This window comes from Sinohyriopsis cumingii, chromosome 1, assembly GCF_028554795.1.
Source record: "Sinohyriopsis cumingii isolate HCF-2022 chromosome 1, ASM2855479v2, whole genome shotgun sequence".
Taxonomy (NCBI): domain Eukaryota; kingdom Metazoa; phylum Mollusca; class Bivalvia; order Unionida; family Unionidae; genus Sinohyriopsis; species Sinohyriopsis cumingii.
The window spans coordinates 118,037,999-118,061,511 of NC_142961.1; the positions used below are offsets into that span (position 1 = coordinate 118,037,999).

A 23,513-nucleotide genomic window follows, 5' to 3' on the forward strand; every position below is an offset into this window, starting at 1 on the left:
ACATCATTCACGTTTGGAACAGAAGTACCTTATACAAAACAGAAGCCATTCAAATTTTTTAATTTATATTTTATTTTGTATCATCTTTGCGAGCGAAAGAATAGGAATATAATTTTGTAATGGAATTACAATCAGTATGGAATCATCAAATGTGTGGTTACTTTCATGGATTCCTGCTTTGACCAAAGTCCAGGTCCTTCCCTTACTCAACATTTCGAGTAAGAAATAGACTCCAGACTTAAGAATATACCATTTTACAGTAAGCTCTTGATCCAATCAAGTTTTGTTTTGACGGAAGCGCCAATGCACCTTCAGTTTACAATCCTATTGAACAAGATGTGCTAAATAAGTCTGCCTACCTTAAGAGAGATCCATTAGGTCCGATCATGTGTAGCATTATTCTTGTTCCTTGTCTTTTTTCAATACATTGCGAATGTAGTAAGGATGGCGAGATACCAGACAAGCAAATTATAACGAATTCCACAAGATTTGGCAAATCGGTTTTAATAATTTTGTGCATTCTAAGAGAACGATAGTCTATGTACTTTTTCCTTTTCTCTTCAATGTGACTGTTTGCATTTTTTCTTTCTTTGCTTTCTACAGATTGTTTGTTATGTATTTTAAGCAAGTTATTAATATAGATTAAAAATAATGATTCATATTTTGAAGTTATAATATGTTGTTGTTGTAGTTTAACGCCATTTTCCAGCACAAGATAGCCTGTGCATGGCGGCCAGTATAAATGGTGGAGGAAGAACCAGTGAAACCCCAGGAAGAACCACCGACCCACGAGAAGCTACTGGCAAGCTTTCTCACATATCCACATTGGGCGAGCCCGAGACTCGAACCCACGCAAACAGAGGTGAGATGGCAATGATCCGTAACGGTGAGCGCTTTAGACCATTCGGCCACTCGCGGCCCCGAAGTTATAATATGAATAATCATACTGCGTTTTAATTTGATTTGGAGAAATTTATTTCTACTGCATGTTGTTTTTCACATTCTTCTACCATTACTTAATTATTAAAGCTGCATGTTCATACGTTTGCAAAAGGACGAAAAGGCAATTTGCAATTAATTATATATCGATTTAGGACATCAGTCTTGAATTATTTTGCTCTTTAGTGTTATTTCGATTTTCTCCAAACATAAATATGTCATAACGGAGGTTGTTTTTAATGGGTGTAGCTGGTGTAGGACATACTTAGTACTGAACTTGTTTTCGAAATCGCCTTTTTAATGGGTGTAGCTGGAGTAGGACATAGTTGCTATTGAACTTGTTTTCGAAATCGCCTTTTTAATGGGTGTAGCTGGAGTAGGACATAGTTACTATTGAACTTGTTTTCGAAATCGCCTTTTTAATGGGTGTAGCTGGTGTTGGACATATTTATTACTGAACTTGTTTTCGAAATCGCCTTTTTAATGGGTGTAGCTGGAGTAGGACATAGTTACTATTGAACTTGTTTTCGAAATCGCTTTTTTAATGGGTGTAGCTGGAGTAGGACATACTATTGAACTTGTTTTCGAAATCGCTTTTTTAATGGCTGTAGCTGGAGTAGGACATACTATTGAACTTGTTTTCGAAATCGCTTTTTTAATGGCTGTAGCTGGAGTAGGACATACTTACTATTGAACTTGTTTTCGAAATTTCCCTATGATTAACTGCGAAGCTGTACATGTGAACAGTTTGATAGCTTTTTAATACTTTCAATATTTAGATTTTCCAGCAAAGATCAATCGGTTATACAGTGTGTGTGTGTGTGTGTGTGTGTGTGTGTGTGTGTGTGTGTGTTGCGGCTGATGTAGGACGTGTCTAGCTGCTGAAAATAGAAATAATGAGCAAAACTGATATGGTGCTAGTTGCAACAATAACATTAGGAGACGGAAAATAAACTTCTGAAAAAGATTAGATGCCAAATAACGATAATAATAACTTATGATTCGTAAAGGAAAATGCTATGATATGTTTAACGTTACAAAGCACAAGCAATTGTTCTTCAAAGTGTGAATGTAGATAATTCATCTTGTGATAAAAGAAAATAATTCAGCTGTACGTCGGTAACTAAAACAACCAACTGTCATATAAAGGACAGTTAAAAATGAACAAATTCACGAACTAGTCGAAATGGATAAATAATCACCAATTCTTATATAAAAATGCTTGAGCAGCATTGTTGAATATTGAATTTAACGTGTCACTGATGTCTTCGTATGTTTCAATTCATCTCTGTTATCCAGGTTGCACCAGAAACCAGTAACTCTGAACTTTCGAATCGTGTTTGTATTAATCTGAAAAACTGTACGGAAGAGAGACATTTTCCAAAAAAGAGAAATAAGACGTAGTCTCTTTTTCTAATACATAATGTTCATTTGGAGCGATAGAAATAACGATACTCTCAAACGGGACTTCTCAACTCGCAGGTTTCACAGTAACCCGTGTGCATTCTCTGTTGCGTAATAGCCAAAATACAGTTCAGAATATGACTAATTTTACTTATTTACCAGCCAAAGATCAGGTAGTTGCTTTATTCTTTGAAAAGATAGATATTACATTGAACGATTCGCTAAAGTAGCTTTTGATCAATTCCTGTAAATGGCTGGCATTGTGCTCGTTCGATTTGCCCGTTAAACTGAGCTTTTCGTTGATTTTCGGAAAGGGGCCTTGATGCTTTAAACAGCATCATTTGGCTACTTCTTTCTTAACAGACTATGAGCTCAGACGTTACTCTCGCACTGTATTACGTAATTTTATAAAAAATATTATTAAGTGTACATCATCTGTTGAATAAAATCAGATTTAGGATGTTCTAAATAAAATATGTGCAATGAATATTTTTACTCGATGTCATATTTTATCTACGTTGGTGATAAGTTTCGATGATAACTCTGTTCTAATTACTGGAGTGTATAATTTACACTCAAGTAGCTGGTCAAATGTTCGGAAGATCGTATCTTGACGAGTGTTGAAATGGTGTTAAAATAATTGAATTCAGCATAGCAAATTATTCTCCTGTCGTAGAGCCTTTTTGTGTGTTTTTTTTTTGTTTTTTTTTTGCATAAACTGTGACAGCGAATGGGATAAACCTTCTCCTTGGGAAGGTTCTGTAAATCTTCGACGTCTTTCTACTCTCGGTTTCAAACGTTGGTTCTGGGGACAAATTTAAGCACAAGGGGCCTGTCAGGGGACATAACTGTGTTTAAAGTAGGTTCAATATCCTCGTGGTGGTACTCAAGTTTGAACTTCTGTACGATCTGAAATCAGAAAAAGAGATAGTTATAAGAACGTTGGTTTTCGTTTAAAATCTGCCAAAGTTTAATATTTTCTAATACATAGCTACAAACTTAAAATATACCTATCACATATTTAAAGCATGACTATTTTTATAAATAGATACGAATGTGTTATTCTTCTTTTTTGAGGTGGAGACAATCCACCTTGCGCGCTTTCGATCAGTATGCCCTATACAAAGAACTTGAGAATAAGAAATGAATCCATTATTATTACTAAATCAGTCATAGCAATCTCTACAGGATTGTAAAACTCTAAGGTTCAACAACAATAGATGTGTGAGTTTGTGTATCCAAAAGTGCAAATCTTTCGTCCATTAAAATTTACATTAATGAAAGAGAAATCGTTCGCTCGCTTCTTTCATGCATATTCTTCAAATTAAAATGGTGAAGCCTAAGGAATTCCTGATATGCACGCAGTGTTTTCCACACTATTAGAAATCTATCGGAAACAAAAAAAGAAGAAAAAAGGCAAATACAACTTAAGCAGAACTCGCGGCGAAAAGATAAATTAAGGAACAAATTGGCACAAGCGAATCTTTGACTACTCGGAAAAAGAAACAATATCAGCGCACAAGTCTTTTAACTGCGCTATATGTTGCTGGCTTTTTTCGCTACTCATTTTGTAAAAGAATTGTGTGCTGCTTTTTTGCTGTTGGCTTTTGTCTTCTTTCTTGTTGTTGTTATTGACTTTGATTTAACAGAGAAACTTCCGGCTTTTGTATTTTTGTGAATTTTTAGAACAATTTAATGTAAGCTAACGCTAAAACACAATATTCATGAATATATTCTTTGTGCATTGGGACACACCTTGACTCTGTCAGGAAATTCAGGTAAATATAAGAGAGAACTCGCGGCAAAAAACGAACCTTTGTATGGTAACGCCAACAATTCAGTTTAAGCTGTTTCAGTTTTACAAAACATTCATGAACAGTATATACAATTCACGAGCAAAAGAACATAACAGAAAAAAATTTGAAGATAAAAGTGAAATATTTGATCACGTACGTTGTAAACAAAACTGACAATACTTTTAAAATTTTTATGTGCTACAGGTAATTAATATTATCCTTATGAGGAATGTCACCTTTAAACTATATATACAGAACTGTCATCCAACATTACATATAATATGTTATTTAATTAAGTTATGAATTCTAAGCTTTTAAATTATATAGACTAAGAAATTAACTTATATATACCTTTGTGAGAAGAATGTTCATCTCTTGTTCAGCGAATCTTCTTCCTGTAAAATAAAAATGTTGACAAATACATAATATATATTTGTGAAAAAAATGTTTTCTTTACAATTAAAATTTTTGACTACACTTCTGTGACTCGTATTTAGATTAGTTAAAACCGCTTCGTGTAACGCAAAGAAATAGAAATTATTATTTCAATTACACTATAAAGGAACTACTTTTGTACATTTGCGATGAGCATGTGCTTTGAAATATTTGTAAGCAATGGTTAAACTATAGTTCGACAAGTGGAAATACTATGGCATAACAAAACTAATATAAAGCACATGTATTATTCGTATTACTGTGATATATTTGTTTTAAATATTAATTATGCATACTTCTAACCTCTATGATAGTATTAGTTGTATTTTATATATATATATATATATATATATATATATATATATATATATATATATATATATATATATATATACCGGCAGCCACAATCTGACGTTATCATCACTGTTCAATACAGTCTTCATCTAACGATAGACCTTTATTTTTTTGTTATAACATTTGTGATGGATAATACAATACAATTCCCGTCAATCAAAGGTCCCAAGCTTGGTTGAGAACTCATTTTGAAGTTCAGGCTGACTCTTTTAAGTGTTTTCCAGAAAATGATTGTCAGGAACAATTGCTAATTAGAAAGTGACATTAACCATGTACACAATAAATACGCCATTTTGGTTATGTTAAAAAAAGAACCATGGTGCTCCAGTAGTTAGCGTGCCCGACTAGGAACCGAAACGGTGCGGAATCAAATCCTGCCATTGTTCAGCATGAGTAATTTACCGTAGTTTCTTTAGGCAACTGCTTTGGCACAGCTGCCTTAACATTAAGTAACGTGCTTTTATGGCTATGCGGTAAAAGCCCAAACGAAAAAGAATATGTTCACATAAATTAGTACGTACAATAAATACCTCTTTGCATGTACTAATGTTCCATTCAATCAAGTTGATAGTTGAAATAATAACTTTCGACCAACGCAGTCTGCGACATACTGTATTCGATCTATGACGGTAGGCGCTAAGCAACCGGGAGCAATCGGTCAAATGGGTCTTATTGCGTACTGTAGTCTTGGTCGATGCAGCGCGTCTCGGTTCAATGCGAAAATCGAGCTCAGCTTTGAACAGCCGAAGGCCATCGCGAACAAGGATGCAGCATTGATAGCACGCTATCACGAAGACTGCTAGATAAACACACTTTTTATGGATGTACTTATATATATATATATATATATATATATATATATATATATATATATATATATATATATATATATATATGACTTACTTTCCGAGATTTTCATTTCAACAACATGCTACTTACCTATACACATTCTGGCTCCATGCCCCCAAACGAGGTTAGACAATGCTTTAAGTTGGGTATCCATGTTTCCACGAAGCCATCTCTCTGGTTTAAAGGTGTCTGATTCCGGGAACAGTTTGTCATCTCTGAACATACCGTACAAATTAGCCTGAACGTGTGTCTGTGGGGGTAAAAAGAAAACAAAACAACATATTATTTTTAAGTTTGACTTGTGAATTGAATTCGGTAGGAAATCTTCAAAAGTATGCCAAAACGATGAAAGTACAATAAATAATGTTCCGGTTTTGTTATTAAAAAGGTGGAATCCATCGAAATCGTATCCCGGCGGCATGGGGTAGTTGCTTTACATGTGCGCTTCCAGAATTAAGCAACCTTATATTGAACACTACCGAATTGAAATCGATAATCAGAATATTGATTTTCTTCAACAGAACAATTGTATTTTAGCTGTCAATTTGAATAAGCCAATGTACGAGGTAACTGTCCTGTATTTACTTACAGAATCTACTCAGCAATGCAACATTACTTAATCACACGATAAGCAAATCTCACCACCTACCTAATCAAATGCAATCCAAATATCACTGGTTCTTTCCCATCACAGGTTACTTGATTCACGAGATGGTTTGGACCTCTAACATTAAGTAAATTGTAAGCTGCGAGAGTTTAGATCACGTGAGCAAGCAATGCTTGAAATAGCAGAGCATGAGGTCATGTTGTAAACAATGCTTTGGACTTAATAAAGGTGACGAAATATGTTGAAATTTTATGTCTTTCTATATTTCATGCAATTAGGGTTCAACGCAAAGCCCATGACTATTCTCGTCCTTGCAATATGGATAACAGTTGCCGCCACTGCGTAGTCTCAATTAATTCCACTTGAAATTGGGGATGCACTCTAACCACTCAAACCAAATTAAATGTCAAAATATCTGGCACGAGGTAGGACAGGTCAGAAAAACCTCTAATATACGTGTATACACCCAATAGCAAATGTCCTATTGGTTATGATACGTGTATACACCCAATAGCAAATGTCCTATTGGTTATGAACTGCAAAGTCATAATGTATTTTGAGAATTTTCGTGTATCTTCTGTCGCATGATAATAACTATCTCAGTTGCGAAAGAAGTTCTTATCGCCATATCCAATAAATATTTAAACAATGGCTGAATTTATTTGTAAATTACAAAAATGTAACAAATTTTATTGATGCGACGAAATTTATTTCACCTAAATGGAAACCTAATTGTCATCATAAGTTAAAGAAACGTAATTATATCATCTACGAAAAATGGCAGAAGGGGACTAGTAGGGACAGAAGTCAATGTGGCTTCTTGGTTAGTATGCCAGACTCGAGGCCGAAAGGTCGCGAGTTCGAATACTACCATCCGGGATTCTCAGGAAAGGCTTAAATTGCATCAACACTATAAAATCTACCCTTGTTGCTATGCCTCAAAAACATCAAGGCACCACCAAAACAAAACAAAATCACGTATTTGAATATGTGGAACCAATAAACACTTATTCAATATTTCAAAGAATGCAACGTTAGTATGAAACTTACACCAGCTGGAATGTTGTAACCGCAAACTTCCATATCTTGTTGGGTGATCCTGCTTGTTGCCCACGTGATAGGGTACATCCTGAAAATAGGATAAACCATTAAGGAATTAATCCAGGGCGCGATGTGCGCTGCAACATAACAGAAAGTGAACAGGAATGAGGATAAAACATGACAGTTATTTAAGGGCAAAATCAACGTAAGTTGGTGCAGATGCTCTGTAAATCCATATTTCAGTGGGCAAAATACGGAGCCTATTTGTTTGCGGCTGAAGACTGTAGCTATTAGGTGCTCGCTCATTCGAACGGCTAAATTTTGCAATTGTTGTCAATAATGCTAATGCTGACATTATTTCTGACACTACTAAAGCCATTATTAGCTCAGTTAGATATTGCTTTTAGTTACAGCATATCAATACATAACATAATAATAACACATACATATATAACACAGCTGTATCAGATATGGATTCACTTGCATTTCTTGTTGCTATGATGGAAAGAATAATCTAATTCCCCCCCCCCCCCCCGATGTTTAAACCTCCCGTTATAGTTAAAGATCTTCCTACATAAATGTTTTGTCTTTCAAAAAGAATTAATCGCACAAAATTAACTGCAACTTTGAAAAAGTGATTATCAAATTGTAAGATAAAGAAACAGCAAACTTTATATGTTTAATATTGACAATCGCATAACAAATGTCGAAAAGAAAATCCATTGTCTTATACTCACTTGTCTATAACAACGAGTATCAAATTGGACGGTTCTTCTGTACTGGCTTCAACGTTAACAGTACAAATATTATACTTAGATACGTATGATCACCAATAGCTGAATATTTTTATGGTGGGCGCCATAGTGCTGTTGTGAAGACAAATGGTCATGTGTTTGGTCCCAAACGATGGAGATGTTTTGTTTTCCTTGGGCTTTATTAAACAATCGAGTTTAAGAACAGTAACAACAATACATCAATAACCCTTGGTACTTATTTACCTGCATGGTTAAAGGTACCACAATTAGCATTGCTGTTGCTTTGTTCTTACCTTAGAGATTCCTTGAGAACAGCCTTGACGTAAGATAATTTGGAAATATTGTCAACGTTTATCTGCTCATTATTGATGCAAGCAAGGGTCTCGTTGTATAGTGTCTCCTGTACCTCCGGGTTCTTTGCCAGACAGTACAAAGTCCATAATATAGCGTTTGAAGTCTGCGAAAAAACAGCAAGCAATCCATAAGGTAACGGATATTGTAAGAACGCATGCTCTATTATTACAGGAAGTACTTAGGTGTGTGTGTGTGCGTGTTTATGGGTATTCTACTGCACAGCAACACACATGTAGAGCAAGGATCATTGCAGTCTAAATCTTGGTCATAGTATTCACGCTATTGATAAAAACTATGCACTTCATTGGAGAAAAAAATTCAACCTCATTATCCAATTGTTTTATACGTCATAATGTTCGTTCTACGAATACGGTTCGTAAATTTAGGTTCATTAACGTTTACTGTAAATTGCATTAAAATCCCCCATCATATCGTTATATTACAGTGTCAGTGTCATTAATTCCTTTCTTGTTCTTTCTTCTTTCCTCTCTTTCTTTTTGAAAAAGAAAGCATGATGTCAGTTATCATTGCCATTTTTTGTATCTAACAGAAGATAAGTGTGATGAAATGCTACCTTCAAGAAAATAGACCTAAAAGCATCTTTGAATTGGATTCTTAAACTCCACTATCCCTTTCTTTTTATTGTTGGTACAATTACCTTCTTGTCAAGAAATTGGAAGCATGGACAATGCACTCGCCATGAGCACATCACCTGTATGGGTACCCAGTTGCCTATGCAAGATCGGTGATTATTTTTGTCAGATTCTACGGTTTCCTCCAGATTAAAGACATCTATGCAGCGAATAACGCGTTTTAAATTGTTTGTTTGTGCAATAAATTTAACAAAGATGTAATATGAAAAATGAACAATATGTCACATCATGGCGACTTACCGTTTCCGTGGCAGCCATGAGGAGATCGACAGCAGTAGAGAGAGCTTGTTCCGGGGTCAGAGATTGTTGTGATAGAAGGTAAGTGAGGAAAGCAACCTCATCATCCTCGGCTTTGGCACGTGAGCTATCAGCGTTCTGGAGCTCCTTCACTTTCTGCAGAGAAAATACAGGTTAATAATACGGATCTGTCCCATTCGCTAAGTTAGCGGACCTTTTCAGACACGAAATAATATCATATACCTCATTATCACTCAAACATCTGACGGCATCAACGTAGTTGTAAGCAAATAGCGTTCTTGTGGTTGTTTATGGTACAATTTCTAACCGACCCTAGTCATTTTTATAATGTTCTATTCAATTTATATTTTTATAAATATGTTTTACTCTATAGTTTTACAGAATATTCTACGTCTTAAACTTTACTTCATTATGTCTCCTCGAATTCCCCACCCTTCCCAGATGTGTCAGAAAGTTCGTCCCTTAAACAAAGTTTAAATTTTAAAAATATCTGAGTTCAAAAGAAGTGAATACTATTGAAATAAACTTGGTAGTTATCAAATCATTTACGACATGTAAAGTTGCTGGTTTTTCTTGAAAACTTCTTTATTCATAATTACTTCCCCATCTTTTACTTCAGTCGTGTTATACCATTGTTTTTGCTTGGCAATTTCAATGTGCCAGTCGATGATACTTCCAAGGTGGCCAGTGAAACTAGCTTAGTGATCAGTGATACTACCGTAGTGGTCAATAATGATATCACAGTGGTCAATGGTATTACCATAGTGGTCAGTGATATTACCGTAGTGGTCCATGCTACTACCACAGTGAAGCGTTTATAATGCCCTTCAAATCATTTCCGAGATTAGTAACCCGTTAAAGTCATAGTCATCCGTTAGTTTACTCTTCTCGTTGCATTGTCTGTAGACAACATCATTTAGACTCGTTAACAAAGTTATGATCTTCTCTTCTATACTTTCGATTACATCAGTGAGCTTAAAATTCTGCGTAATTTCATGTTATCTGCATATTATATCTAGACTGTATAGTAGTTCCTTGCTTCGTGTGCTGGGTTAGTATTTACGGTTGTAGTACAAATAAGATTTAGTTTTCTTTATATAAAATTTTGCCCATATTCACAAATACATACTCAAGAGGTAAGCACAAATTAACAGTTTTTTTGCATTCAATCAAGACTGTAACAGGAGAATGGCCTTTGACGACTACGTTCCGCGCAATATTACAGTTACCGTCATTTGCCGAATGCCAGACGGCGTGTACCATCATGGGTCCAATGCTATTTGCTCACCAGTAACAAAACGTATTGGTTTCGTCAGAGTGAAGTCAGCTCCGTACAACAATGCAATATGTTCGCATGGGAATACTTTAGATTACGGTATGAAAGTAATACAACCAGTACAGGCTTTTGTTTTGCTCAATAGATTAGTTTATTGAGTTGTGAAATACAGATATTGGCTGGCGAGCGAAGCGTATTTCAGTGTACACACACCACCACTCCAACCCAAAACCCATTGTATTCAGATCTTCCAAACCCTGTAAGTGTACATTATATCTGACATGCCATAATCAAATTCTGCAGATTTTAATACCATTTTGAAACGTGTGGTACGTGTGCAGAAGTTCATATAAAAGAAAGAGACCGTCCTGATTCTATTTCAAAGCACTTGTCCCGCCATTGGTGAAAGCAATGCACAAGTTTTCCATTTTATTAAATGAAAAGGAGCGTGGAGTACGTTCTAAAGAAATGTCTTGTTGTTGTTGTTTTTATAGGGTTTAACGCCATTTTTCAGCACAAGATAGGCTATACATGGCTGCCAGTATAACTGGTGGAGGAAGAACCCAGGAAAACCCAGGGAAGAACCACCGACCCACGAGAAACTACTGGCAGGCTTTCTCACGTACCAACGTTAACCGAGCCTGAGACTCGAACTCACGCAGACAGAGTTGAGATGGCAGTGATCCGTACCGGTGAGCGCTTTAGACCACTAGGCCACTCAGGGCCTTCAAAGAAATGTCTGCTGTTAAAAGTGTTAATTCTTTTGAAAGTTACTCACGTAATAGAAACAGACGTGCATCAAAGTTTTAGAAAACTGAATCTTTTCTTTTAATTTTAAAAGTCAAATATTTCAAAGTGTTCACACATATATCGTGATTATTTTATAAAAATAGAAAACTTTTTCTCGTTTGTTTCGTCTGATTTCTCGTTCGATCGCATTCCTGTTTTGTCTTTGTTCTTTAACATTCAGTAACAAACACCACGCTTACCTTGTCAACAAAATATCGTCCAATTTCCATGACTGTGTTGGCATAGTTCTCAAACTCCTTCCAGAGTTTGGTTGGGAAAATTTTATATACGGGAACGTTGTACATGAGGGGCTGCATCTTTCTGAAATAACCTCGGAGATTGTCGATAAAAGCCTGTGCCTTGGCAGGGGTAGGGTTAGCGAAGCACCCGATTCTTTCTTCAAACAGAAACGTACCGATCGCTGAAAATATTCAGAAGAAACGTTCACATTCTACGTAATCCGGCAAAAATATCAGGGACGAGTGAACAGGTAGAAACAGTAATTATAGACAGAATACAATCAATAATAATGGATATTAAGGTCTATAGAGCCCAACGATATTCACGTACCCAGTGTAATGTTGAATCTGTCCAGATATACATTTTGTGAAGGGAAGTTTATTTAGTCAGCGATGAATCTAATGTGACGTTATGCCTTGTATAGTTTTTGAATCAATGGTGTGGAACAATCTATTTTTTATTACTATTTTCATCGCATATATCACCGCATGGCTCGGATCGAAGAGCAGGAATTGCCCATAAGTACCCTCTCCGAAAATAAGTATAAGGTCCCTCTGGATTGGTCAGTTAAAAACGTTAACATAAGCATGTTTTCTTCAGGTGCGCATGAGATTGCCTCCCATTAAGCAGCTCTAAACGACCAAACGTATTAGAATAGAGCTAAGCGATTTTGAATAGGTGACACCCATCTACACAGGACAATCTAAGGACTTCCTTTTATAGAAATGTGTGCTGTACATAGAAGTGAAGTATGTTGGTAAACTTTAGAAAAGTGCTACATCAGTATTGTCTCTTATGCATGTCCATTATATCAAGGTGTTTACGTATGCAGGCTGTAAAGAATTAGATTCATAAATCTTACATTCCATGGCCCACTTGAAGATCTCCTTCTCCAATCCTGCGATCTCCTGGCTGTCGTTCCGAATAGACTTCAGATGGTCCATGAAGTCATTGGCGACGTCGTTCATTGGCTGGCAAAAGTCCAAGACTTCCTTCATCTTCAGCATCTTTTTGGACGTCACGGTCCTTTGTTGGTACCATTCCTCTCCTTGCCTATTGTAATAGAGAAGACGATTGCTTTTTTCATAGCGCATGGGGTATGACTCTTGACGACAAGTAGCGTTTCACTAAGTCTCACACGTCGAATTCAATGAAAGAAGACGAATGAAGGATGGGAGGAAGAAGAGGAGCAGAAGAAAAGAACAAAATTATGTCGGGCCATATTTTAGACGAAAGTGAAATACAATTTGTTTTAGATACACATGACACTGCTATTGCTACTGGAAGGACATACCTATGCTGCTACTCGAGTGGAATTATCTTGCTATTTTAGTTCTAAATATAGTTACATAAATTCCAAAATATGGTAGGATGAATTGCATATATGTTAAAACCGAAATAAGACAAGAGATCGATTCAAACAATTAGGTTTATTACTCCATTTAGAAGTGAATTCAGGTTCAAATCGAGTATCTTTTTTAATTTTTATTTTTTAATAACTAGTATCACGTATTTAGGCAGGATCACTGTTGGGATTGAGCAACAAATAAGCACGCAATGCACAACGAGTGCAGTACATGCGGCTACATTAAAGCTAAACTATTTATCTGATGTTTATTTAAACGTCGATGACCTAATGGTTTAAACTCTTGAACAGTGGTTCCCGGTCTTTTTTGGCCGCAACCTTAAAAAATAGCTGGTTTTTTTTGTTGAGCCTCACGACCCAGTTTCCACATTTTGATAAGTTTTGTCACCTTCATAAAATATCCTGGCGTCACTCCAGAACGTCCTGGTGACCCTAAGTTGGGTCGCGACCTAGAGGTCGGAAACTAGAGCTCTAGAGCATCAGGCAACAACATATAGCTCTGCAGCGCACTAGTTATGAGCTTGTGGGTTTCAGCTCACACAAAGACATAGCGTTTAACAAAGCTACAACCGCTCTTTGATCTATACGTCTGAACGCCTAGGTAATGGGTGTTAAGGTCTGCCGCGCCGAGCTATTATACCCGAGTCAGGCATTTCGTAAATTGTTCGTACCATTTCGACGTAAACGATATTAAAAATAAAATACAAGATTCTAACCAACAGTGGGAAGAACAACCAATGATTGTCATAGAACTGCACGGTCGCAGGTACAAAACCGGACGTGTATGTGCGTGTTACTTAGAGCAGAAAAAGAGACCAAGGAAAACTTACGCATTCACAAGGCCCAGTTCGTATCCGTTTTTCCTCCTGTAGTGTGCCATGGGCTCCATTTCTCTTCTGATTGGATATTTGCCTTCCGATCTGATCACTTTCTGGTACTCGTTAGGGTCACTAATTACAACTGTGGAAATCGTGGCGATTTTCTCCTTATAAATGGGTCCGTGTTCTATTGCTCTCTGTCTGTAGGCCTAAAATCAGAATTCATATGTATATAACATACATACATACATACATACATACATACATACATACCCATTATGAAAGAAAACATTTACCGTTAGTCTTGTTCAGTAATTAGATGTCGAAAAATCGCAAATGTTTCTGCACGTACAATTATTACATCCAAATATTAAATTAATCTATCTCAATCTAACAGTGAAAATAAACAAAATCATTTACTTGAGTTTTAGAGAAGAACAGTATTTAAATAATATGGATGCAAAACGATTTGTTGACAAAAATCAAAGAAGAAATGCACTCAACCTGTTTCTTCACCTGTCTGTGTGTGTGTGGGTGTGGGTGGGTGGGTGTTTGTTAAGACAAGGATTGTCATCAAAATTGTATCCACATGATCATGGAAAGGATCATCAGTAAATAAAAACAACAATAATAACAACAAGAACAAACTATGTCATTAATAATTGTGATATTCTCATAAATATTTTATAGCTATTGGGAAAACTTACTTCAAACATTTTACTAAAACGAAGTCCGTCTTTCTTAAAATAGTCACAGAGTGTGCCGACAACGGGAAGTCCTTTTGGCCCGGGAACATGATCGAAAGATTTAACATTGTTTTCAGCTGCAGTTTCTGATATTGCTGTCTTTGTTCGTGTTAAGACGTTGTTCATTGTGTTTGCCATTTCGCGAAAAGGGCACTGAAAAAAGGTTCTTAAACACTGTACAAACAGCTAAACAAAGTGTAAGTCAAATTATATATAGAATATATTTAAAGCATGAACTAAAAACTAATTAGGTACGATCCATCACCTCCACTCTTCTACTAAAGTGTATCCAACTTTTCTCTATCGTACTTTTCTATTCCTTTTCCACGTTTTCTCGAACAGTTTATTTTCACTTCTTGTATTATGGAAATACAGTATGTCTCCTCTGTCTTGAAACTCATTGATTATATTTATGTTTTCATTTTATTTTGCCAAATTTCTAAATTTTAAATTGGCATATAAATAGACGAAGAATAATAACATAATTGTACAACATAACAAACTCAGTCTAGAGAGAGTGAAACTTGTATATTCTTTAAAATTGTTTCTTATTCTTTTATAAACATAGGCTAATAAAATATATTTAAATACCGTAGAAAGCATTCCTGTACAAATTTCACAAATATAGGCCACCTTATTTAAGAGAGAGAGAGAGAGAGAGAAGGGGGGGGGGACTGTGGGTGGTCCCCTTACTTTTGCTACTTCTGGGATTTCACTTATTCCGGTAGCAGTCTGTTTCATCGCCGATGTTGAAAGCGCCCGCATGTTTCTAAAAGCTCTGGTTATTTGTGTTGCTGTTTTTGTTGCCATAGTTCTTTGTTTGTTCCTATAAAGGAAAATAGTACATGTTTTAGACTCTTTACGTCATTGCAGTTAATATCGTTGCCCTGATTAATTGTGTCATCTTTTTTGGTTGCTATTGTTCAATTTGTTCCTATAATAGAAAATAGGGCATGCTTTAAACTCGTTTAGTCTTTTGCAGTAATCGTAGTTGCTGCTGCTTCCACCATCGTGATCGCTGGGTATGTAGTACACTAGACGTCCAAATTTAAATTCAATTGGTTTAAGTTTACTCACCAACAATACACCAGTACTATCTTTGACTTCGGCTTATTGTGTATACGTTCCAAGCATTTTACCCTTTTTAATATTCCATTAGGTTAGCTAGGCTCCAGGTTCTACATTTTTTTTTTTTTGCATTGATATTTCTAACATCTTCCGCAATATTATTTTATAGCATTTTGAGAAGAAACAAAATCTCAACAACTATCAATTCTGGATGTAAGCATTAAACTGGGGTTACACTCTTATTGAATTCTCTGGTGTTTAGACAAGTTTACAGTTTCTAATACAATGAATGGACAGTGATTCCAGAATAAATAAATACAATTAGAAAATATAAAGTGTCGTGTTAAATTCCTAATACAGCGTCAAATACGTTTCATGAGTGACATTATTTCGATCAACATAACACGATTTGAATTTTTCTGTTTTTGAAATCTGAATGTGTCCCAAATTTGACGAAAATGTAATGTCGCAGGGCATGAAGACTTTCTGAAAGATCATGAAATTCGTCGTTATTCCAAATTCATCCGAAACAAGCGTGGGTTTACGAGTGAATAATTATGAAATTTTGTGAGAGAAAGGCGAATATTAAATATGTCACATAGCTACTTCGTCTACGATCGTTTGTTTACTGTCGCCAAATAACATCTAACATATGTAACGATTATTTTCACTTAATCAGAGTAATGCACATATGAAAAAGACAATGAATTTAATTTCATTACAACACTTATACATCTTGGATAGCTCAACATCAACGAATATTCGGAAGAATTAAAACCTGACAATTGAACTCATTATTTTATGCCGATTTCTCCATGTCGCATTTAAGAACCTAACCTAGCCTATATAAGGTTGTTTTCTCCAGACACATAGCAACGAATTTCTTAGGAATAACGTTTACTCAAATACTAACTGAAAAATTCCGTATTTATTACTTAAGTTATGTATAATTCTAACACCTTAATTCCAGCCTCCATAACGCCCAAATTTCATACTCGATTCCCAGTAGAAATTTGTATGCGTTTTCGTAGAGTATATCAACATCTTTTATTTTAAAATGTCATAAGTCACTGGTCACTTAAATGAATTGCTTAAAACATTATTTCCAAGGACATCCGTAAGGTAACGTAACATTCATATAAACTTAAACACAGCATAACAAATCACCAAATACAATATGTGTGTAAAAATTGAATTTGGGAAGGAAAGTGAGATTGTTGCTTCAGAACAAATGACTTTTATCTTAAATTCGATACCTTAATTTTGTTAGTGTTCTAATCTTAATTGTAAACATTTTTCTGGAATGTCTGTGAAAGCATCCTTGAATTACATTTAAACGAGAGTTGCAATATATTAAGTACATAACATATTATGTACTTACCTTTTGCCTTAGTTACCAAAGTTTCCTGAAAATGTTTTCTTTTTCAAAAATGAATCTTTAGTAAAATGTTTCTAAAAAGATTTCAGACTATTAATGTTTGAGCGGGACCAGCTATCTCCTTCCTGTTCCCGGCGATGGAAACACCTCTGTTGAGACCGCATGCGCTCTTATAGTGGGGTTACCTACGTCATCTCAAGTAAAGTAGCTAGTATCAGCAAATTGGGATTGCCACGTGACGATTACCATTAAAACGTGCCCATGGCGATTCTGTAGGCCGAGTTGACCACTTATTTGCTCCATAACTACGGACAGTGTGGCCTCTCGTGCCTCGTTGGTCAGTATGGTCCAGACTTACTACTCCTTGAAAGTTTCATAAAACCATAAAATGGGAGTATATAACTTAATAAGCAAAAAAAAAAAAAATAAGTATTAAAAAATCCTTTAAAAATGTTCATTTAATGCCACCAGAGAAAACGTTGGATTTTCTAAACAGTTTATATAGCTCATTTTGACCATACATGTTAAGGATTTTACTTTCTTATCTTTATTTTTTAAAAATAATTTTATATACCTTTGGATACGAGTTTAGTTTCTAATACAATTAATATCAACATCTTTGCAATAAATTTCAACATGCATTGCTATATATAAAGTACACAATATATATTGTACTTACCTTAGTTAACAAAATTTCCTGAAAACGTTGCTGTTTTGTTTTTAATTCCTTCTTGAAGTTTCCAAAACGTTTTCAAATTACTGATGTTCTGAGCGGGACCAGCCCTCTCCTTCCTGTTCCTGGCGATGGAAAACATCTCTGTTGAGAGCACATGCGCTCTTATAGTGCAGCTACTTGCGTCATAAAATTTTAAGTAGCCGGTAGCATCAAATCGTGTATTGTCATGTGGCGTTTGTCATTAAAGCGTACACGCCCACACAAATTAGTACTCATCAAAGCCAGAAATATTGATTTCTTCTTAGGCTCACTCATAATTCCGTCTTTGATCATGCTGAGAACTTGATGCTTGTTTATGAATGAAGTAATCCCCTCCTGTTTCGTTAAAACAAAGTTCGAATTTCGTGATGTTGCGAAACAGAGTCGAGTGCAACAGTGAGAAAACAGGTATGCATTGGCGTTTATAATATTTTCCCGTCTAATTTGAGTCCAAAAATAAAAGAGAAGAAAGAAAACAGTGTGGTCTGTACTCATTATAGTTTTAGTAAAACTGACAACGTTGAGTATATAACTCTGAGTCAAAAATGACCCATAACCATTTGAGTCTTTTCTTTTAAGTCAACCTAGTGTATGTGCCTCACTGAGTCAAGGAAACCTATCGCCATTGTTCCTATGAGTCAACATGGACTAAAGTCGATGGTGGATAAATTAAGATGGCCCAGGTTTGTTGCTCCTTTGAGATACGGTGACACATAGAAGTGTATTGTTGCTCCTTTGAGATACGGTGACACATAGAAGTGTATTGTTGCTCCTTTGAGATACGGTGACACATAGAAGTGCATTGTTGCTCCTTTGAGATACGGTGACACATAGAAGTGTATTGTTGCTCCTTTGAGATACGGTGACACATAGAAGTGTATTGTTGCTCCTTTGAGATACGGTGACACATAGAAGTGCATTGTTGCTCCTTTGAGATACGGTGACACATAGAAGTGTATTGTTGCTCCTTTGAGATACGGTGACACATAGAAGTGTATTGTTGCTCCTTTGAGATACGGTGACACATAGAAGTGTATTGTTGCTCCTTTGAGATACGGTGACACATAGAAGTGTATTGTTGCTCCTTTGAGATACGGTGGCACATAGAAGTGTATTGTTGAGTTCGAATTTCCGGCATGTCCTTGAGTTACAGAGGCTAAATGACATTGAATGTTCGACTCTAGGTGGCCTCTGCCACTTAAAAAAATAAATATTTTCCCCATTATTAATCGATTCTCGATGGGCCATGTTAAGTTTCTCAACGTGTACCATACGTAGTTATTTTTTAAATATTGTTTTTTTTTATTTTATTTGTTAAGTCAATGTTATCCATATCCTTAAGACGGCTGTCTCTTTCAGTCACATAGCTGTGAATTTCGTGCTTATTTATATCAAATAGACCCACAACGAGCACTACATTTAATCAATGCGGACCTCAGTAGCCCCCCCCCCCTTTACACGTATAATGTTCTCAGAGCTTAGCGCCCATGGCGATTTTGAAGGCCGAGTTGACCACTGATTCCTTCCATAAACCAGACATTGTGGCTTCTCTTTTATGTTTTGTTGATGATCAATATGGTCCAGAATTAATACTCCTTGAGTGCTTCATAAAACCGTCAAATGGGAGCCTATAACTTGATAGGTTATAATAAAAGCCTTCAAAAACTGTCCATATGATGCCACCTGAGAAAATAATTGGATTTTCTAAAACAGAACAGTTTATAGCTCTAAGTTTGACCATACATTTTAAGGATTTACCTTTTATCTTATGTTTTGTTTATATATGTACCTTTGGAAAGAATTTTAATATCTTTACCATTTATCTTTCATCTGTTGTGAGTACGTGTTTAAATTTGTTTGGATGGATTATCTTTCTAAAACGTTTACATTTACACTTTTGCAATGCAAACTTTACTCAGCACTTATAACCTGTATTTGCGCTTATTTGCTATTAAACCACCTACATACATGCATACCTACCTACCTACATACATACATACATATACACACAAATACACACACACACACACACACACACACACACACACACACACACATATATATATACATACATACATACATGCATACAAAATAAAATTTGAGACTTTGTTAGATTCTGTCTCTTTTACCCATTCATCGAATCAAGATCGATAGTGTCAAGGTGGAAAATGCTTGTAAATGTGATAATTGTGGGTCATGGACAGGTCAGAAAATTTAAGGAACTATAGATTTGTACCTAGTTTCTAGCCCTAGGAAATTGTACAGTTCATGGCCATTTACAGAAAATGAATCAGGGGTTATATCGGGTTATTTTTATTCGTCACCTAGAATATCGTGAACTTCTGACATCTGTTTCCATCGCAGGCATCTCAGCTGGAGTTAAAATATAGAGCGAAAAATCCCCAAGGTCTTTTTTTTTTACTGTAATACAATGCATTTTTGAAACAAAATGTTGGAGTGGGCGGCCTTGGGCTCATTGCTAAATACATATTAACAGCATGATGGTAAAGTAAGTAAGTGAAGCCGTACAAAAAGCTTCTCTCAGAATATGTCATTACTTGTATCATTTAAGGCATAACTAAATCCTATAACTTTAGTAGTAGTACTAGTAGTAAGAGAGAGAGAGAGAGAGAGAGAGAGAACTTTATTGCTAAGAATTAAAACGGTTATATCGTATTTGTGTTCTGCATTTGTTTTGCAATGAACTAACATGAATTTTATTCAGTGCTTTGTCATACGACCGCCACCATTTCTAAAACATCATTAAATTTATACTTAATATATGACTATTTTTGGTTAGATAATTACAACTGAGGAATTTTCTTCAAACTTATTCTTTTTGATATTTCATTATTAAATGTTCAACTATATATGTATTGCTCAGCATAATATATGAATAAATTTAAAACTGCTTGATGGTATACATTTACAATCTAAAAAAAATTATGACAGTTTTCACATTCCCAAAATATGTGAGATATAGCTTTTAACTCGTTTCTCTTTTTAAAAAAGAAACAAACGATAATTGCTATTTGAAAATCTTTTTTATGATACTTGTAAAAATCTTAATAGAACAACCTTCTTCAAATGGAAGAGTCTAAAACTGTTAGCTAATCCCACTCATCCATGTATTTTCCACTAAACTCTGGAATAGGTTTTGTATGCCACGCAATAATATATTTTTGTTTATAATTGTTTTCATTTCTTAGGGAGCCGCTTAGCTGCCAGAGCGTAGGATTCATAAGCTCCCCCAGCTCAGCAGGCCTCAGTGCTTACTTGGGAGAATGACTTTGATCATTGACGGGCATGATATATCCAAACTTTAGCAATCAAATGTTTGTAATAGAAGTTGTAAAATAAGGGATATGCTCGCTTGTTGTCATTTTGACCGAATTTTAATGTTAATCATCGAGTATAACCCATAGTGGCATTTAAAATAATGCATAATCCAGAAAATAATCTACCAGGAAAGGATTTGTAATAAATTTTTGTTAAGTACTCTTTTATTTCAAACTTTTGTATTTGAGTTAAGCCTTATTGGATGGTGTAACAATTAATTTCCGTTAGAAATGTCATACCATATTGCACAGCGCTATCAAAGCCCTGATGACACCATGCCTAAAAAGCGCCTATTTGTGGCACTTGACTTTTCAGTGACATCAGACTTAAAAGTTGTTGTTGATGTTTATGGGGTTTAACGCCATTTTTCAGACCTAAAAGCGCCTATTTGTGGCACTTGACTTTTCAATGATATCAGACTTAAAAGTTATTGTTGTTGTTTATGGGTTTAACGCCATTTTTCAGACCTAAAAGCATTTATATATGGCACATGACTTTTCAGTGACATCATACCTAAGTACGCTTATTCGTGGCACATAACTTTAATATGATCCTTACACGAAAGAATATATAACATTTCCGACGCAGTCTAATTCAACTAGTAATTCTATTTTGAGTCAGACAACATATATTGTCTTATCTATGTGAGTTTACAATGAATTTACACACATTTGTAAATTGTCATTTTTGTATCTCCTTCTTCACGTTCTTTTGTAATGATACTGTGATTTCTTTAAATCTACCTCTTGATCCATTCTGACGAAATATTTGAAAACAAATCATTAATTATTTTAACTAAACAAATCATTAATTGATTTTAACTACTTCGACGATTTGGATAGTGTGAAAAATATGCAACTAATGTATTTACAAGGAAAAAGTTGTTTTTAATTAAAATAATATTACAAAATAGAATAAATTATTGTGTTCACTGATGAATCTTCAAGTATGTTATGTCTATAACTATTTCAGTCATAATTAAGGGAAGTCGTTTGTTCTAAATGTATCAACGATTCAGCCTTTCATCATTTCAAATTATCATCATTGGCATAACGTAGTTTCACGGCCCATTTTGCTGCCCAACCAGAATGCCTGTGTTTTTGTTTTCTTTAATGATGTTTAAAACAGAACATTTCGAGTACTGATATTACACAACTAACAAAGATTTTTATGATGTCTTTGATCCATCCAGAATGAGTGTTGTGCCATCGGCATATTGTAAGATTTAAAACTTAAAGTCTGCTTATTAGAGTCATTTCATGTCATGACATGATCTTGTCATGTGAGCCACACTGTATAAAGAGGAAAGGAAAGAGAGGATCCCTTTGTATACATCCTCTTTTAATTTTAAACCACTTCGAAAACATTTTGACCATTGAAGATAAGGCGTGATTTTATATCATTATTAAAAAATGTATCAATCTTATAAAAGAACAATAAATTTTAACAAACTCTACCGATACAATACTATGTAAAAAAAAAATCAATAGCTTTCTCGCGTCTAGCAAGATATACAGCCCTGATATATTAAATAGCTTGCAACATTAGTAGTTAATAGATTCAATCCGGAATCACTGGTAATTTAATATTAGGCGACCCTTCGGAAAGTATGGCGCTCAAGAGTCAACAAGAATGTGTATTATAGTCCATATGATTAACATTATGTGACTGACTGGGGTCAAAGGAAAATGTAAAACTATAAACTCCAACCATATGCTTAATGCTGAACGTAAATTGTCACTATTTGCGCGCGCGCGTGTGTGTGTGAGGCGAATTGCTTGTGTCCGAGGATTCCATATATTTGTCAAAGGGATTTTAGTACACTATTTTGCAATTTCGTCATATAAGATCTGTGTTCTTTTGTTACGTCATAAAAAGTATTTAAAATTTGTGTTCATTTCACGTTGGATTAGTAATACCACTGTACAAAGGTAACAGAAAATCAAAGAACTCCCTCGAAAGTTACAGGCCTGTTACTTTACTGCCTGTTATCTACAAAACCTTTGAGAAAATTATTCATGAACGTTTGGTAACTTGGCTCAAAGATACTAATTCTAGCATACCCAATTCACAACAGCATGGTTACCAAAAAGGTTTAGGCTGCACAACAGCTGGTTTTGTGCTGTTGCAATCAGTACAATATAATGTAAACATGGGTTCATGGGTTTTTGCTGCTTTTCTTGATACAAAAAAGGCATTTGATACCGTGTGGCACAAAGGACTGCTTTTTCAATTATTCGTGTTGGGAATTACGGGTAAATCCCTTTTGATATTTTTAACATGCATACAAATTTACAAAGTTCTAGTAAATGGGCAATTTTCAGATTGGTTCT

At 35.3% G+C, this 23,513-nt stretch overlaps 1 protein-coding gene across 2 annotated transcripts; it reads right to left on the reverse strand.

Moving 5' to 3' along the window:
• Positions 1 to 52: 52 nt before the first annotated feature.
• On the reverse strand, positions 53 to 17,939 carry LOC149807724 (cytochrome P450 10-like). Of its 2 annotated transcripts, none has more exons than XM_089969833.1 (12): positions 17,806 to 17,939; positions 15,374 to 15,506; positions 14,642 to 14,833; positions 13,947 to 14,143; positions 12,613 to 12,803; positions 11,711 to 11,931; positions 9,428 to 9,580; positions 8,474 to 8,637; positions 7,435 to 7,513; positions 5,868 to 6,027; positions 4,491 to 4,534; positions 53 to 3,252 (listed from the first exon to the last, which is right to left on the reverse strand). In XM_089969833.1, the coding sequence occupies exons 2-12, from the start codon at positions 15,488 to 15,490 to the stop codon at positions 3,136 to 3,138; spliced, it is 1,635 nt and encodes a 544-aa protein (XP_089825959.1). In that variant the 5' UTR covers positions 15,491 to 15,506; positions 17,806 to 17,939; the 3' UTR covers positions 53 to 3,135. The 2 variants fall into 2 exon arrangements, with proteins under 2 accessions (XP_089825959.1, XP_089825967.1); XM_089969841.1 differs by lacking the exon at positions 17,806 to 17,939 and adding an exon at positions 17,130 to 17,206.
• Between the last annotated feature and the right edge of the window lie 5,574 nt (positions 17,940 to 23,513).